Source organism: Dryobates pubescens, chromosome 5 (genome assembly GCF_014839835.1).
Source record: "Dryobates pubescens isolate bDryPub1 chromosome 5, bDryPub1.pri, whole genome shotgun sequence".
In the NCBI taxonomy this organism is placed as follows: Eukaryota; Metazoa; Chordata; class Aves; order Piciformes; family Picidae; genus Dryobates; species Dryobates pubescens.
In genome coordinates, this window is record NC_071616.1 from 4606423 (window position 1) to 4624960 (window position 18538).

Sequence of the window (18538 nt, forward strand, 5' to 3'; positions counted from 1 at the left end):
TTTTTTAATGTACTTCCTCAGAAGATACTAAAATGGAGAATAGTGAAGAGAAGCAGTCTTTGTGTAGAAATGTTGGTGTTGTCCATAAATACAGCCAGCTGCTCTAGATGCCTGGCTGTAGCTGTGGATACTGCTGTGTAGTAGCTTGCGCTTGAGCACTTGCAAGAGCAAGAGCATTTAGAGCAAGATACTTGAACCTTACCAATGCTAGCAAAATGTTTCCATTCCTCAGCTCCACTTCTTGCTGGCCAGCCAGCAGCACTGTGTGCCTAGAGAATGCACTGCTCAGTGACGTGGTGGTTGGATGAGGCAGAAGCTGTTCAGTCCCAGATTTTGCACTGCAGCAATTCTCCCACTCAGTGCCTTGCTCTGTGGTGGTCATGTGTGGCAGCATAGCCTCTCCTCCTCTGAACCATCTGCTCCAGTAAATGGGGTCCAGTCACTTCAGAGACAAGGTTAATTTAGCTCCTGTGCTGTTGTCAAATCCAGCATACTGTCCTGTGGGCACAAACTTGGTATAAGAATTACTGGATAATCTCTGCCTGTGTTTTGCTGCTGTTTTATTAGAAGCACAGGTGAGAAATAAAGGGACTGGGCAGTCTGCTGTGGTTGGTATGTGTTCAGCCAGTAACTTTGGTCAGGGGGTGATTTGCAGATGTGTTAAACAGATGAATGAAGAGATTTATTCAAGGCTAATCAGTATTTCTTTGCTGCTTTGCAGCCTTCTCCTCCCTCCAGGACAGCTAAGTCTTTTATGCTGGCTCTCGGCTCTAGTGAGGATTTGTGTAATAAGTTATTCCAAAGGCAGAGACAGCCTGCCAAATAGGATTCCCCCCTCCCCTCACCCATCCTCCTTCTCCTGCAGGCACTCATTTGTAAAGATTGATTTTTGTAGCCTATTGCTTTGCATATGTTTCTCCTCTGTCCTTCTGTGTCTTATCCCTCACACCTGTATCAGACATAAGCTTCTGGTCTTTTCTTCTGAGCTCTTTTCACAGTCTATCCAGTCTACATACCATGTGCTGTCAGGAAGCTGACTGGCATCTCATCACCCATTCTGGGCAGTCTTTATTACCTGGTCTTTCTTGTAACAAGCCTTGTTATGTTGCTTTCTTGTGAGGTGCTGCATAGTTTGGGGAGGCTAATCGTCTGCAAAACTCATTTGTCCTATCCTCCCGCTAAAATCTTCCTTGGTGTGATAGTAGCAAAGGAAAAAGAACAGTGATTACAGTTCTGGATTGCTGAGACCACTGTTCATGTCTTCCAGCGCTGCTTTGTTTCTATGCTCTCTTCTTCATCTATGTGCACATACATTGCCTTAGACTTACTTTTAGGCAGACACAGAGACACTGGCTTACAGAAAAGACCAAAGAGGAGAGCAGCTTCTTGTTCGAGTGCAGTGCTGAAATAGTGTTTTTATACTTGGCCTATTAAGTCTTCAGGGGAATAGAGAGAAGTGCTGTGTTTGTACAGCAAAGCCTGCTCTGTTATATAAGCATGAACAGCTTTAATTCATCAAACAGTGCTTAAAAGGTCCATGAGGAATCCAAAACAAACTGAGTGTGTGGTTCCCCTTACCCTTTTGTTGCTTATTGACTAAGCTTTTAGACTCCAGAGCCTCTAGTCTGTCTGCTAAACAGCCTGGTAGGGTATAGGAAGTGACATTGGGAGAGACATGCTTGTATCTACATGAGTTCAAATTCCTTCCTTCTTGCCACCTTTTGCTCATATGCCCTGAATGTATGGTGGGGTAGGAGATTGAATGGGTGTCTGCAGTCAAAGCTACAGTAATCCAGTCTCTCTCTCGAAGAATTAGTGCATTTTCTTCTGTGCTGCTCTAGGGAGCATTCTCTAGAAATGCTCTTGAGTGGAGTTTTCCACTGAAATACAAGTTGAGAGAGAGCAGCAGAGAGCTTTGTCAGACCTGCTCTGATTGTTCGCTGTTGTGGCTAGGAAACTTATCTGTGTAGAAGGAAAGTCTTGTTCCCAGTACATTCCAATAGAATCAGCACCTCTCTGGAAGGGAGGGGGGAAAAAAAGTGGATTTATTCCAATAATCCTGTTATCACAAAAGATTACAGAGTTCTATGTTTGTCACTGGTTGTAGCATAACACAATGAAACTCTGTGGTGTTGGTAACTCTAAAGTTAAGTCTTCTTTATGGCTGATAGTGAGGTCCACTGTAAAAGGAATTCAGTTTGAAACTGTTCTGAAGATGGGTAGCATTCCTGTGAGGCAGCCAGGCCACCTCTCTATGATTGCAAGTGAGACTATTTTAATCTCTGGAGTATCCCCTGGAATTCACTGTTCATTGAAGGGCTTTGCTTTATTTTTCTTTGTTTAAAGCTGTTCAGATTAGAAATTAGGACTGCCTTCTCCATTATCAGTCCCTTTCCCATGGTGCCTTTGCAGGAAATTTGGTTGTGCTTTCGTGACCCTGGGAAGTATCAGTCTGGCAGCTTGAATAAAAAAGAACAAAATGAAACACATGTATGGGATGGGCAGGCAGGGAGGCTGCTAGAACTTAAGGGTATAGACCTCTTGATGTTTTGTCTACTTGAGGGAGTTGTCATGTCATGTCCTCTCCTCCCCTCAAGTTAGAGTTCGAGTCTAATCCAAATAGGGCTAAAGAAGTTGTCATTGAAGTATCTGAGGAGTCTGGACTCCAATACTGACTCACTGTGTCTCAAAGCATGTGCCAGGAGCTGTGCATGTATGCAGAGTAGGAAAAAAGCTTTGCCTGTCTGAGGTCTCAAGGAAGTTTGCAATACTGGGGCCTCATAGCTGATGCGAAGGCCAGGCTATGTATGAAAGAGAATTAAGAGTTAATTGCAGAGGAAGGCTTTTCTTTCAGGTGGGCTGCAGAACTTTTAATGCTCCTCCTAACCTTCATCTAGTGAAGTTGCTGCAGTATGAAATCCCTACCATTTGGATCACAAAGTAGTTAAAGCTGTTAAACCTTTGGTTTTTTTTTTTCTCCTACTCAATACCTATGGTGCTCCATAAGTACCCTCAGAACAGCAGCACCTTCAGCAGTTGTTTGACCACTGCTGATGTTCAGCATTGCAAACAGAGTTTGAACTGGGAGTGGGCTTGGTTCTTATCAGGGAGGCTTGCTGGGGTGAGTTATGTGAACTGGTAATAAATGAAACAATGAGCTCCACGGAGCCCCAAGGAGCACACTTCTCTCTTCTGTGGATGAGCTTTTTGTCCACAGGTACTGTGCAGTGCTTTTGTTTGCACGACAAGGGAATCATGTGGGAGTGCAGTGTATAAAGGGAAAATGACTTCTTGCTCGCTTGCTTTATTTACTCACGGATGAAACGCAGACAGCCAGTTTTGTGGTAGGCTGCTGCTGCCCTGGCACTTAGAGCTCAGAAGGAAAATTAGGACTGGCTGCCATCCTATACTTGTGTAATGAGTGTCTGCCTATCTCCCTCTTGCTCAGGTTGTCTCCTGCTGCATATTATGCTCAGAGGATGATCCAGTACCTCTCCCGGAGGGACAGTATTCGGCAGCGCTCGATGCGGTACCAACAAAACCGTCTCCGCTCTTCCTCCTCCTCTTCCACTTCAGAGAGCTCCAGCCCAGCCGTGGAAGGAAATGAGCTGGAATTTGAAGATTTTGAGTGAGTGTGCACCCCACCTTGCGCTCTTGCTTGAGTCTGTCGTCAACGCAAGGCTGCTTTCTGGCTTCCGGCTGTTTGCCAGTCAAACTTGCTGGAGCGTGTCCAGAGAAGGGCAACGAAGTTGGTGAGGGGCTTGGAACACAGCCCTGTGAGGAGAGGCTGAGGGAGCTGGGGTTGCTTAGCCTGGAGAAGAGGAGGCTCAGGGGTGACCTTATTGCTCTCTACAACTACCTGAAGGGAGGTTGTAGCCAGGCAGAGGTTGGTCTCTGCTCCCAGGCAGCCAGCACCAGAACAAGAGGACACAGTCTCAGGCTGTGCCAGGGGAGGTTTAGGTTAGATGTTAGGAAGAAGTTCTATACAGAGGGAGTGATTGCCCATTGGAATGGGCTGCCCGGGGAGGTGGTGGAGTCATCATCATTGGAGGTGTTCAGGAGGAGACTTGATGGGGTGCTTGGTGCCATGGTTTAGTTGTTAAGGTGGGTTGGATTGGTTGATGGGTTGGACACGATGAACTTGAAGGTCTCTTCCAACCTGGTTTATTGTTATTATTATTGTTATTATTATTACTCTCTACAACTACCTGGAGGGAAGTTGTAGCCAGGCAGAGGTTGGTCTCTTCTCCCAGGCAACCAGCACTAGAACAAGAGGACACAGTCTCAGGCTGTGCCAGGGGAGGTTTAGGCTGGAGGTTAGGAGGAAGTTTTACACAGAGAGAGTGATTGCTCATTGGAGTGTGCTGCCTAGGGAGGTGGTGGAGTTACCATCACTGGAGGTGTTCAGGAGGAGACTTGATGGGGTGCTTGGTGCCATGGTTTAGTTGTTCAGGTGGTTTTTGGATGATAGGTTGGACTCGATGATCTTGAAGATCTCTTCTAACCTGGTTTATGCTATGCTATGCTATGCTATAGACACCTGAGGCTTTCTGAAGGGAACCGGTTAAGTTAGGTCACTGAGCCGAGAATTAGAGCAGCGATTGCTACAAATAGGTCTTGTCATTTCTCTTATGAAAATTAAGGATGCTTTAGGCTACCTTCAGCATATCTGGCTGTCTCAATCAGATCTAAAGGATTGGTTAAATGGGAAAAAAAGGGGAATCTCTTTCTCCTGTGAAACAGATGGGGAGCCAAGAGTTTGAAAGCCTTCAAATCTTGAGAGAGAGCAGGAACCACAAAGAGGTTTTGCAGGATTTGGTTCTTTGGTCTAAGGCTGTGGGAGACAGCAAAGTGTGTTCTGTTACTTTTGCTTGCTCTATCTAGAGAACTTTGTCAAATTAGCCGGAGTACCCACAATATTTTTTTGAGTACTTGATGATTGTGAGCTGTGAAGGCTTAGTTTCCTTTAAGGGCAGCCAATGGCCTTATGCAGAAGTTAGGAATGACTGCGTTCAGACCTTAGAGCACTTCTGTAAGCCACTGTATTTTCTTTGGAGTGGTTCTCCTGACAAATTTTTTGTAGTCTGCTCTCCAGCATCTGCTTTTGGCCTTGTGGTGATACCTGTTGTAATCTCAGTAAACAAATCATTGTAAGCCCTTTCCAATAAGCTGAAATACAGTGATGGTTTGTTTAGGTGGCAGGCATACCAGAAACTCTTGAATTCAGATTAAAGCCTTATTTTAACAGGAAAGAAAATATGACCTTTCTAGGTTGTCTTCAGAGATTTCCTTTTTTTAAACAGAAGGCTTTCCCTGGGCACTTTAAATATTTTGCTAATAATTTCCTCCCTTTGTGTCTGTTACGATTCAAACATACAATGACTCTGAGCAGGGGCATAGAATAGTCCACAATGGTAGTGTCACAGGGAGGTGTGTTTGACACAAGCTGTGAACTCCTCAAGAATCTGGACCTTTTTTTGTTGCTGCTGCCAGTAGAGGATGCTGTCAACTTTGCTAGTAGCATAACTTTGGTGTTCACTTGCTGCAGTGGCACATAGTTGAGTTGGCGTGTTGTTAAAGCCCCGTGTCCTTCCCATCATGGTGAAGTCCCCTTTTGAAGGACACTGCTAACACTAGCCATTCCCAGAAAAGCAAAATATTACTCCCTTTCTGACACTTTAAGTGGTGGTAGACTTTTTTTTTTCCTTTAGAGTGTTGTTCTCTGAAGCTGTCATTTCATGCTCCAGCAATTAAATATTCAGAAGTATGGGGCGAGTGAGTGTCTTCCCCTGTCATTGTGGCCTTGTTTGTGTCAGATGTAAATGAGGGGAAATAATGCATAAGAGTCGCTGCCTAGTAGATCCTCCCAAGCAGCTTTGTGGTTTGGAAGAGCAGAAATACAGGGGGTGTTGGGCCCATTTGGTGAGCCAGGTGCACTGCAAGCATAGACCTTAATATTTCCATTATTCCATTTTCATTTGTGTAGGGTCTCTTGTTCTGCTGGGAAAATAAAAGATGGTAAGTTCTTCATTCACAGAGCCAGGCAAATGCCTGCAGAGAGGTGTGTTCCCCTGCAGATAATGTTCACACAGTAAGAGCACCCAGTCAGGGAAGCAATTCAATCAACCAAGCTAAGGCTGTCTTTCATTTCACACTGAGCAAAAAGAGGTGTTTATTCCTTACTGTGCAGTGGCTGAAGCTGTTGGTTGAATATTTCACATTGAATTCTGGTCTGTGAATTCAAGTCATGCTGTCTTTTTCCTTCTCTGCTTCATTATTTCTCTTGGCTGATTAGAGGGAGCTGCTTTATGGGGGTCCCTAGAGCTGGAACTTTTCTCATGGCTCATTTGATTTCTTCTGCTGACACTTCATAATCAAACCTCTTCTACAGAGCTCTTGCTTTTGAATCCTGTGTCCCTTCTTTGCTTGTTCACCTGAGAGGAGCTGAGTATTACTTAGTGTCTGTCTTGCCCTATCTAGGTGCTCTGGCTTTCCTGCTTCTCTGGTTCTCATGTAGGGTAGGGAGTTGCTGCTGTCTAGCTGCCTGCAGCTCATCCAGGGATTTGATTTTCTAATGTAAAAGCTGTAGCAAATTGCTTTTCTGCTTTGTCTTTCTAAAGTGCTTAATGTAATTGGTAAATATATTCTCTTTCATTTTCCCAGAGATCAGGAGAAATAAGTAAGAGGCATTAAACACCAATTGGTTTTACAGTGCATAGAGCTCTGGGCAAGGAGCAAGCTCTTGTGCTTGTACAGGGTGCCTGGGAGTAAAGTCTTCCTCAGTTCTTGGCTTCTGTTAGGTTCTGAGTGTTTGGTGTGGGTTTTTTGTTTGTTTGTTTCCCCCCCCTAAGATTGATTTTATCTTTTCAGCTTTGCTTACAGAATGAGCTAAAAAAAAGGGAGCATAAAAAACCCTGACCTCTGCAATGTTATGCCCTCTAAATTTAAGCTAAAACCTCTCCTCCTGTGTGTCAGTCTAATGGTGTCATTTTATCCATGCAGTTTCTCCAGATTCTAATTTGAATTCATTCATAAATGCATTCAGTTTGTGATAGCAATAGCAGCAGTGTTGGTCTAAGAATTTGAGGCAGTGGGGTTTTTTATTAGTGATATCCTTTTATTACAGCAACTTTTATGGACAGGGGAGGAGGAGTGAGACACTCTACCTGTGTTATTTGGTCTGATGAGATGTTAGTTCTCTACATGCACTGCCTGTGTTTAAGCTGTCACTGTTGTCATCTTGCTGCTTGTTGAATGCAGCTGACAACTGTAAACTTAGTCATGTCTGTGTGAAAGCATTTAATACAGTTCCATATATATATATATACAGATTGTAATACTAGGTTATTAACAGATAAATTGATGAGTGGGTTTTAAGGTTAGCTTTAGCAGAATCCTATGCTGAAAGGAAAAGTTTTCTTGTACTCTGGGATAAGAATCTCTAAATAGAGAATGATACCACTTTAGTCTTCCAGCATAACTGGTATGAATAGGTTCTTTATAGACAAGTCATAGTTGACCTTATTTGAGGGCCTTATTTGAGTGTCTTATGCTTGGATCACATGGTAAATTTAGATTTAGAGATAAACTGTCTTTGCTTTTGATGACTTCAAGTTGGAGTCTCTTCTAGGGATTTCCTTTAGTCTAGAATAGCTCTGGATGCTGGAGACTGGGAGATGCTTCTAGGATTCTTCAGGTAGCACAAGCTGGGTTTGTTTTATTTGGAGTTTTTTAGGTGTAATTCTAAATCTGCCACTAAAATTGTAATGTGAAGATGTTTCTGCAGATGAGTTCTTGCCATCAGTGTCCCTTTTTGTCTGCAGTAAGCATGGGAACAAATACAGATGGGTTGTATGTCAAACTGAAGTGTAAATATATAGGGCAGTGCACCAGCTTGGGGTCTGACAGCTGTGCTCAAATTCTTCTCTGCTGTTCTACAAAGGCTTTCAAGGCAAGGCTAAAGGTGTTGACTGTGGCTGACTCTTCTGTCAGCTTTTGAGAGTGGTCTGCCTGGTCAATTTAGATGCAATGGAGCTTGAAGATTATTCTTGTAATGTCTGCAGCTTTGTCCCTTTCTATCCTCTGCTTTTTCCTTCCTCCCGGGAGGATCTGTGCTGAGGTGGATTGGCTCAGTTGTGCCATTGTCACACGCATGGAACTTGGACTCTTTACACAGCCGGTGGTGGTCTTTATTGCTCTCCTTCCCAGCTGTTCGCTGGTTTTCAGGGCATTCTGACAACCTTCGACTTCTGCAAAAGAAACTCCTTCGAGTAGCAGCCAGGTTTTCTTGGCAGGAGAAAGAGGAGGTTGGAGTGGCTAAAATCCCTGTTTCTTTCTGGAAGGCATAGATGGGACAGTTTATCAGTTGCTGTCTTACTTGAGCAGATATGAATACTCTCCTTGGCAATTTGTTACTTGAGTTCAGATAAAAATATTAAAAGCAGATTTGCTGTTTGTTGTACATAGCTGCCTTTGTTCTTTTCTTCCTACAGCCCTTTTATCTGGGGGTTTGATGCTGTTTCCTCCATTTCTTGGCTCATGTGGCTCTGCGTCATTGTTCCTGATGAAAATGAACCTTCTCAAAACTGGCTTTCAAAGCAGACCTGAATTTTGTGGAACTTGATGATCATCTTCTGTTGTTTGGGGGGTGGCTTTTTCCTCTGTTATAGGTTTCTGGAGCAGTTAGCATGGGGATGTTGCTTCCAGACACATGGCAATTTATGTTAATTATATTCATCATCTTAAACACAGTTGCAGGCTAAGAATGCTAACAAGTCCTGGATGAATGGGAATGATATTGAATCTACTCTTTGAACTTCATTTTTCAAGGATTAGTGAGAGTCTTAGCTTGGCTTGTGATCTACTCATAGTAGCCTGCAGCATCATTTTCCCCATTCTTTTCATCTTTAGCTTTTGTGGCAGTCTTTTATATTCCCCTTATCTTGGGCTTAATGTCTAATAATACTTCCTGGATGCAGTGACGGGCAGTGACTGTTTCCTTGGAGCAATGCTGCAGGATATTGCTACCTTCTCCAGCATAATGTTGTTTTACCAATAAGTCACATTCCAGCCAGGCAAGTGTCTTCATAGCAGGGTGGAGAAAAAATGAGTGCCTTTTGAAAGATGACAGTTGCCAGAAAAGCTCACATCATTCCATGCTCTTGGTTGCCTGGGCTTGTAGAAACAGTTTTGATGTCAGGATGGTACAGCCGAGGTTTTTCTGCTACTTAGGAACTTTGTTCATTGTTTACCTTTTGCTTTTTGGTGCCTGTGACGCCTTTTAAGTCAGACTGGGTCACCTAGTAGGTGTTTCCTAGTGTGAGAGTGATTAGGAAGCAAGCTGTTAGCAATTTGTTGCTAGCCAAGCAGAGCAGGTAGTGGTTACCATTCTTCAGGCCTAACAGTTTAGCATTCTGTTTGCAGTTATATCTTCATTTCTGTTCCCCTTGGAGGAGCAGTAGCATCCCAGTGCAATGTATTCCAAACAAATTGACACTTACTGTTGGTGCTTACTATTATTTTGCTCTCCACAGCTACCTGAAAGGTGGTTGGAGCAAGGTGGGTGTTGGTCTCTTCTCCCTAATAACAAGTGCTAGGACAAGAGGAAAATGGCACCAGGGGAGGTTTAGACTGGATGTTGGAAGAAACTTTTTCACTGAAAAGGTTCTCAGACATTTGGATAGGCTGCTTAGGGAGGTGGTTGAATCCCCATCCTGGGAGGTGTTTATAAGACAGCTGTAGTGCTGAGGGGCATGGTTTAGCACCAGGCTTAGTAGAGTTAGATCATGCTTGGACCTGATCTTAAAGGTCTTTTCCAGCGGAAACGATTCTGTGACTCTATTGACACTTCATTCCACTATTGAAGCCTGATGGGCCAGCTGATGGTATGTTTGCTCTACAAACTGTTCAGTCAGCACCAGTTGTGAAGTTTTCAAGTGATTAAAATTAATCATAGTGATATTTTCCCTAGTTGGGCTTATGTTTGGATGCATGTTTAAAAATGGCTAATTAAGAGGGGGGTCTCAAGGGAAGGGTAGTGGTAGTGCTGGAAGCCCTGGGTTTTTTGTTTGTTTGCTCTTATGAAACACTGATTACAGTGGCTCCTTCAATACTCATGTACCAGGTCTTTAAATCTCGTGTGCCATGGTTTCTGTTTTCTGATGATTCACTGTAACTAGGGAGTGTATCAGTCTTCTCCTAAAACGTGTCATCAATTTGTGAGCCCACCACACAGCGGAGTGATTAAAATAGAGACAACTGGATTCTGCACCTAGGTGAGAGTGCTTCATTCTGATTCCAAATCAGTCTGTTCTGCAGCAATTAATCCTTGGCATTTAATGAGCTAGTGCTGCTGTTTCTTTTGACCAGGTGATAAATCCTCTCTTATATGATGCTTCTCTGAAACACTTCATCTTCTGAAGTGACAGTTTTATTCTTGTAAATACCTTTTTTTCCTGAACAGCCATCTAAGAGGTAATCAAGGATGGGAGTTTGTTTCCCTCTGGTCAGGAGAGCCATTAGTAACTCAGCAGTCTGCTGCTTTATAGGAAGTTTCAGCTGATAAATAGATATAAGCTTTCTCTGGTATCCCTCTGAAAAAGCTGCTAGTGAAAGACTGGCATTTTAGCCTTCAAAAGAACAGGAAGATGGAAAGTCATTGTCTTGGGTGACTTACCTAACATCTCTAACATTTACTATACAAAGTAGCTGTGGAAAAAATGAGTTCTTCCCTTTCCTGTCTCTCCAGCTGGGCAGCCTTGCTCTTTGCTGTTTCTCCAGTATTTCTGTTCTTCAGTTCTCTTTGGTTTCCAGTATTATTTCTGGGAGTTTGCACAATGGTCCTGATACTTCTAGTGCCAGGAAAAGCTTTTCATGAAGCAGATGCTTCTTTTTGATTAAGTTCTGTTTCTGATTGTCATCTTCTGTTCTGCAAGTGCTTCTCCTTCAGCAATTGTCATATCCTTCGAAGATGGGTAGATAAATGTATATTTATGCCTTTCTTTTTTACCAGATTATGCATATTAAGTCAGTGTTTCCTGGTTTCAGTGTCTGACTATCAATACTTGTACTCTGGTAGGCCCAGTGCTCCTGATTTGCTTACTTGTGTGTTCTTGTGGGGGGGAAAAGAACCCTGTTCAGAGAGGTCAGTTGTATTGGATCATTTCTTTTAAACATACTCCCTTTTTAGGTGGGATGCCTTTGTCCTCAGAGCCATAAGTAGGGTGGTCTCCTTCTCCTAGGTTGAGCTTAAAATTCCTCCAAGAGTTACAGACTGAGTGAAGTAGAATACCCTGGATGGAACCTGCATTTTTTTTTTGCTTAAGGGACTGGCCCTCCTAATCTAGGAGATGTTATTCCAGCTGCTATATCTCTGCAGAGTTGCAGCCAACTTCCAGTGCAGCTTTTTCTTTTGCCTTCTAGGCTATCGGTATCTCACTGAAATATTCAGAATGTCAATGTTTTATTTCTTTCATATTTAACTTCCTAGTTTGAGAGGCTTCTTTTCTAGAAATGCTGCCAATTTTCCCTAGCTTCACTTGCAGGAGATGCTCAGAGTCTTGCAGGATCAGACAGAGGGAGACCTGGAGTTTTAACAACCTCTGATATTTGCTTCTTTCAGTTGTAAAGCTAATAGTTAACTTTCTGTCACAGGGTTCCTCCCACCACTGTATGCTCTTCAGTCATCAGGTTGGCGCTGGAAAGATGTGTTCTTAGAATTACCAGCTAACACGCTCCCCTCACCAACCACTTCTGTTCCTGCTTCTGTATAGTTTATCTTGTGCTCTTGTGAGTACACCCTTCTCTGGTGTCCTCTAAATCTCCAATCAATGCTGCAAAGCAAGCTGCAAGATTTCAGGATCTGTTTCTACTTCATAATGGCAAGTTTAATGACATCCTCCTAGTACCCTTTTTAGAGGACCCGAGGTTGACCTGATCCATCTCTAAAGCCAAATGATTTTGCATTTTCTGATGATCTCCACTGAGCTCCTGATGTGCCCTCTGTGCCACTCCTGCCCTCTGTGCCACTCCTGCCCTCTGTGCCATCTCCTCTGAAGGGGCCTCCTGCAGTCTTAAAAAATTTGATAGCGAGTAAGTGGAGATGCTTAACATTTCAAGTGCTGAGGAAATGTTGCTGTTTTATCGTGTTCCATCGAGATCACAGTATCACCAAGGTTGGAAGAGACCTCAAAGATCGAGTCCAACCTGTCACCACAGACCTCATGACTAGACCATGGCACCAAGTGCCACGTCCAATCCCCTCTTGAACATCTCCAGGGATGGTGACTCCACCACCTCCCTGGGCAGCACATTCCAATGATGAACAACTCACTCAGTGAAGAACTTTCTCCTCACCTCCAGCCTAAACTTCCCCTGGTGCAGCTTGAGACTGTGTCCTCTTGTTATGGTGCTGGTTGCCTGGGAGAAGAGACCAACCCCTTCCTGGCTACAACCACCCTTCAGGTAGTTGTAGAGAGCAATGAGGTCACTCCTGAGCCTCCTCCTCTCCAGGCTAAACAATCCCAGCTCCCTCAGCCTCTCCTCGTAGGGCTTGTGCTCGAGGCCTCTCACCAGCCTTGTTGCCCTTCTCTGGACACATGGTGCACCAGAGATGGTGCAACTGAAAGCCATGCCAACCCTTAAGGATATTAGAGGATACCATTTAGGCCATAATTTAGCATTTCTCTTGGAAGTGTCTTGGAAGTATGGAAGTGTCTAACCTCTGCAGTAGAAATGGTTTTAACATTTGAAATTGGGGCAGGTGAAATACGATAAAATGCCAAAAATGGGTAACAATTGGCTTGGTCTGATATCATTTGGTTCTTCTGAACTTGTATGGCTTACTGGTGCTGGCTCTGATAATTAAAAGGCTTTTCAGAATGGTCATTGTTGACCTAATTCCTTTGGCGACATAGTCAGTGGGAGTTCTAATAGTGACTACAATGGGAACGGTTAGACCAACAGCTTGCAGTAGGAATCCCATGCTGTGTGTTTAATTTCACTTCCTGCTACAACAATCTCTAAATATTAAAGAGGGCTCTTGCCAAGACAGAAAAGCAGAACACAGCATTTATTTTTTTTTTTAGTTTTCCTTTCTGGCTGTTGCTATCTTCTACATCCCCTCAGTTATTGATGCAGTAGCCAGGTTACCAGCTGAAAGAGAATGCCTTTTTTCCTCCAGGCTTTGGGAAGCCAAGTTTTGCATCTCCATCTCTGTTTTCAGAGCCAGCATTGCAGCTCCAATGTATTTACATTGGCCAATTTTTCCTCTCAGCAAGCAAACAAAGCAATAGCAGGCAGGTCTAAGGAGATTTGACTGTCTCCCCCAGTTTAGGTTAAACTTTCATCCTTCTTAAGCCCTAGGAATCTCCTGAGTGTTTGGGAATTGCTGCCTTCTCCTGCTCCTTTCTGTGTTAGTGTTAACGCTCTTTCCCCCTGTCAGCTCTTACCCTCGATATCACTGTTTTAATTTGTCCCATACTGGTATCTGAACAAATTATGGATCACCTGAATTTTGAGGCAAACCCTTAAAGTTGTTTTGACCATTTGCTGCTTTGTGCAGTTTTCCTCCTGTGGCAAATTACTCTGTTAATAATTGCAGCATTAAGTCTCCTTTGACACCTTACATGCTGATTATTTCTCATTCTTTTCCCTGCACCTTGCTCAGTGGCTTGCTCAGTTCCTTCATTATTATTTTTACCATTGCAGAAGTTTCCCTGTTGCTGTTCATGTTTGCTGGTGCACTTGAAACAAAGGGCATTGCAGAGCACCTGTTACAGCACATGCTGTGGAACATTTTGGTTTCCTTTAGTTCTGCAAGATTATTGAGTTGCTTAAGAGAAGAGGCTTTTTTTTTTGTGTGTGTGGTGTTGTTTAATTTAATGCAGGCACACACTCTAAGGGATCCACTTTTGTAGGGCATGTTAATTAAACTATCCAGTGCAAATTATTAGCTAATGAGTCTGTAGGTACTTGACACTAAATAGAAAGTAGAGCATTAGATTGTCGCCGGTACGTCAGAGAACTTTGGAGACTTCACGCTGGCACCGCAGTCGTGCTAACATCTGCTCTCCTCCCTCTGTCAGCAGGCTGTGTGTGGTACAGAAATAACACCAAGTGACACCCATCTTCACTCATCTATAGGGTTGTGGGGTGGGTTTTGTGTGTGTGTGTGGTGGGGTTTTTTCATTTTCCTTTTTAGAAGGTGCAGAAATAGTCTTCAGCTGGCACCAGGGTCCCATCAGCTGTTCTGGCTTTTGAGCACTAGATGCTTCAAAACACTCTTGTGTGTGGTTGAGCAGAGGAATTTAGGTGTAAATGGCTGTAAATTAGTGATTCAGAGTAATGTTTAGTAGTAATCCTCTTTAGCCTAGGTGTGCCTTCCCCTTGCACTATTACAGTAAATAGGTATTCCAGCATTCTCAAAGGATAGTCACTGTTTCACATTCTCAGTTCTGCTGTTTGAGCTACAGGGCAGAGGCAGCTGGAGCGTGGTGGCTTTTTGTTTGGGTCTTTTCTGTTCTTTGGGGGTTGGTTGGTGAGGTGTTTTTTTGTTTAGGAGATGTTAAGAAGAGAATTCTGTCTCTTGAATCAGTGGAGGCTGTGTCACGGTGAAAGCTGAAGAAAAATCATCATTCCCCTCATCACCCTCCCCCCTTTTAGGCTTTTGTGTTGGGGAAGGATTGTATGCACAGTGAATGAGGCAGTACAGAAATTCTTGCATCAGGAAATGTATATCCTAATAGGTTCCTGTGGATGTTAAGATCATTGGTTAATGATCTTTGAACGGTTGGTTGCTATAGTTGTCTCGCTTTGGACTGTAAGGGATTTTGCACCTTTATATTATTTTGTTTGCTGGAGTTAATTCCTCATTCCTTTTCAAACTTGCTACAGAGATTCTCCTCAACTGGAGAGTTCTGCAGGGTGTAGTCCTGCTGTTGTTCCTCTTGCTGATATCTGCCCTTTCCAAAGCATCTTCTAATGCTAGCAGATGTCCAGAGCAAGTGCAAACCCTGAAACCATTTTGCTGCCTTCTTCCCAGGGCTACGGATCAGCATTTCTTGTTTCAAAACCTGCTCCACAGACTATTAAAAAGTGTTTCTTGTCTGAATTTCACTAGCTTTTACTCTGTGTGGCAAGATCTGGAATGACACTTCATTTTTAACTCCCCTTTGGCCTTTTCTCTCCAGCAGCAAAAGTTGGTATGTCAGCTCTTGACTTCAGAGGATTTCTTCTGTTATTGATCCACATCTTAATAGGCTGGAGGCCTCTGATACAAGAGCAGGAGCAGCAGCTTTTCCATTGCTGATTTCAGGAGCCCTGTTGGTTCCACAGAAACCTCAGGGTGAGGTGCAGCTTTGGCTGTGAACCACAATTGCTGCTTTTGCAGCAGTGGGAGGAGGAATCGAAGCTTTGAGCTTGGATTTAGATTTGATTTGGGTGAAATATCTTGAAATGCTAATGAGCTTTGCAGAACAACCTCTGCTTTTTGTGTTCCTGGTTCCTCAAGTGTGTGGGAAACAACAACGTAATGGACTTCATTTTCAACCCACATTCCTTGCTCACCAACTCCAAAAAAGCAAAACAAACCAAAAAGAAGTAATAAAATGCACAGCTTGCTGGGGTGGGTTAGTAACGTGCTGCTAGTGTGTTGCATAAGGAATATTTAGCTTCCTAGTGATTCCAAGGCTCTGCAAGCAATTTTCTACTCACAACTGCCTGGGCAGGAGACCAGTAGAGCTGCAATTACAGATGGGGATCTGAAATCCAGAGAGTAGGCTTTGCTACTTGTGCAAGGTCACGCAGAGGGTGAAGTTCTGAATGGAGGATTAAGCAGTGCAGAGGTCTGTTTCCGAACTCCAGGGTCACTGGTGTGGCCTCATCGTTTTCCTTGCAGTTTTAATGTTGTGTAATTACAGGTTGTCTTGTGACCTATGGATGCAATATAAGGAATTCAGTTTGCTGGGACTTCTGGAAGTCTTCCAGCTTGGCTTCCCACTTGTAAGGTCATTGCTGCCAAAATCGTACCAGGCCAGCCATGACTTTGTCTAGCTCTTGTCCTTAGACTTCTAGGAATGGCATGTCTGCAGACTCTGTAGCTAACCTAGCTAACCTGTTCAGAGTTGCACTGCCCTTGTGGGTAAGAAGATTTTCCCTCTTCTGTGAGACAGTAGATACTAGACCCTTTCATCTCATTCCCCAGGGCCCAGGCATTTTTCAGTACACAGAATTAGGGGTTTCTGAGGAGGTACATTTTTGTCAGACACCACCTAACATTTGTGACCTCGCTGAAAAAGCTTGACAAAGGTGAATTATCTTAAGCTGTGATGGCTCTTAAACTGAACCTTGAGGGAAGGAGCACAGCAAAATAATCTGCAGGTTATGCTCTTTTGCCTCCACTTCTGAGAGTGAAAGAGTTAAATTGAACCTGTTCTCTTTGACTAACAAAGTCCTCATCAGGACTATGGTGTGCTTGCTTGTGGTGTGCTTGCTTGTGATCTCCCCATCCAAATTCTAAGGTGTCTGATTTATTTGCTGAAGAGCTGGCAATGATTTGTTGCCTTTTATTGACACTTTTGAGTCACTGTCGAACAATGGAGGAAGTGGCCATTAGCCTACCCCTATGTAAAACCATCAGGAGTCTTTGGTACATCAAGTTGTAGGAATTTGGAGTGTTAGAAGCCTGTAAATTAAGTGAGAGAACCACTGCATCTCAGTGGCATACTCAGGATGACCAAGTGCCAATCCTGGGGTGGTTTTTTTTTTTCTTGGTGAGTACTTTCATTATGTAGTATTTTTCAATGTGCAATAATGGGGTTTTAATTCTATTGTTTTGTTTTGCTGAAGGGACAATGGAGACCGATCCAGGCACCGAGCTCCCCGGAACGCCCGCATGTCTGCACCGTCGCTGGGACGCTTTGTCCCCAGGTATGGATTCTGGGCCCCTCAGTTTAGGAAAGATGTTGACTTGCTGGAATGTGTCCAGAGAAGCGCAACAAAGCTGGGGAGGGGTTTGGAGTACAAGCCCTGTGAGGAGAGGCTGAGGGAGCTGGGGTTGCTTAGCCTGCAGAAGAGGAGGCTCAGAGGAGACCTTCTTGCTGTCTACAATTACCTGAAGGGAGGTTGTAGCCAGGTGGGGGTTGGTTTCTTGTCCCAGGCAACCAGCACCAGAACAAGAGGATGCAGTCTCAAGCTGTGCCAGGGGAGGTTTAGGCTGGATGTTAGGAAGAAGTTCTTCCCAGAAAGAGTGATTGGCCATTGGAATGTGCTGCCTAGGGAGGTGGTGGAGTCGCCATCACTGGAGGTGTTTAGGAAGAGACTGGATGGGGTGCTTGGTGCCATGGTTTAGTTAATTAGATAGTGTTGGATGATAGGTTGGACTCGATGATCTCAAAGGTCTCTTCCAACCTGGTTTGGTCTATTCTATTCTATTCTAAAAGGGTGTGGAGACCCTGGAGGTAACCAGTTGCAGTACAGCTCCCTGGTGTTTTCAGATGGTTTCCCTTCTTTTGTCCGGGGCTACTATACTCTTGTTTTGCCATTTCTGAGACACACACACACTGCTCCCTCGGGTGATGTGTTAGTGTGATCAGCTCATCCTGTGACACTTGAAGGGCAGCATGGTCTTGGTGCTTCTTACCTTCAGGTTAGGGCTACAGCGTGATGGCAAACTAGGAGGAGAAAAGAATCTGATTGGAGATTCTCAGCACAACTAGTCTGAGATTAGGAAGCTATTGTGGGAGATAAAGGATTTGCTTCCTGCTGATCTTCACAGCCACACTGGCTCAGCGGAGGCTCTTTTCCGTACCTTGCCTTTTGTTCCAAGCAGTGAAGTGGCTGGCTAAGCAGAGGAGCCCGGGCTTCCCTTTACTAGCCTGCTGGAATACAGTCAAGTCTTCCTCAAAGTAATTGCAGTTGCTGTGCAGGGCTGTAGTATGCTGGGATGTATTTCTCCATGTAAGCTTTCTCTTTGTTTTGCAGACGCTTCCTGCTGCCAGAGTACTTGCCTTATGCTGGGATTTTCCACGAGCGGGGACAGCCTGGCTTGGCCACCCATTCCTCTGTCAACAGGGTTTTGGCAGGTAATAGTACTTCCTTGTTTGCAGTGGTCGTGAACGGTAGTGGTAATTTTCTAGGGAATCTAAGCAGAGGAGGATGGATCAGGAAAAGTCTTAATTTCAACTTTTGAGACTCTGTTTAAGTTGCCTAAAACTGGGCAGGACTCTTAGAGCACTGTGGTCAGCTGTCAGTCAAGCGCTTGGGCACTGCAGATTCCACACTTCAAGTATGTGTTTGGGAGTCTCTGTGTGAATTGGGGCGGGGCTGGGGGGGGATGCTGCTAACAAGTCTCCCTTTGTTTTACTTCCTCCCCTCTTCCTAGATGTCTTTATCTTAACAGCCTGACAGAGTAATGATCAGCTTGCTGCAGGTCCTTCTAATTGAATTATAGGGTGCCTTGTTCGTGTTCCGGCTGGCAAGACGCACACAAGGCAACGCGGGATTCAATTAGGTTCTTAATAAGTGCACATTAAGGAACTCA

General features: G+C 44.1%; 1 protein-coding gene across 2 annotated transcripts in view; it reads left to right on the plus strand.

Moving 5' to 3' along the window:
* AMBRA1 (autophagy and beclin 1 regulator 1) overlaps nt 1-18538 on the plus strand; it is a 172012-nt gene that overhangs the window by 48741 nt on the left and 104733 nt on the right. Inside the window, exons 9-11 of one of the 2 annotated variants that reach the window (XM_054161469.1) lie at nt 3449-3628; nt 16843-16926; nt 17980-18080. In XM_054161469.1, the coding sequence (XP_054017444.1) occupies nt 3449-3628; nt 16843-16926; nt 17980-18080 (365 nt within the window). The remainder of the gene's footprint in view (nt 1-3448; nt 3629-16842; nt 16927-17979; nt 18081-18538) is intronic. The other variant, XM_054161470.1, reaches the window with a different exon arrangement.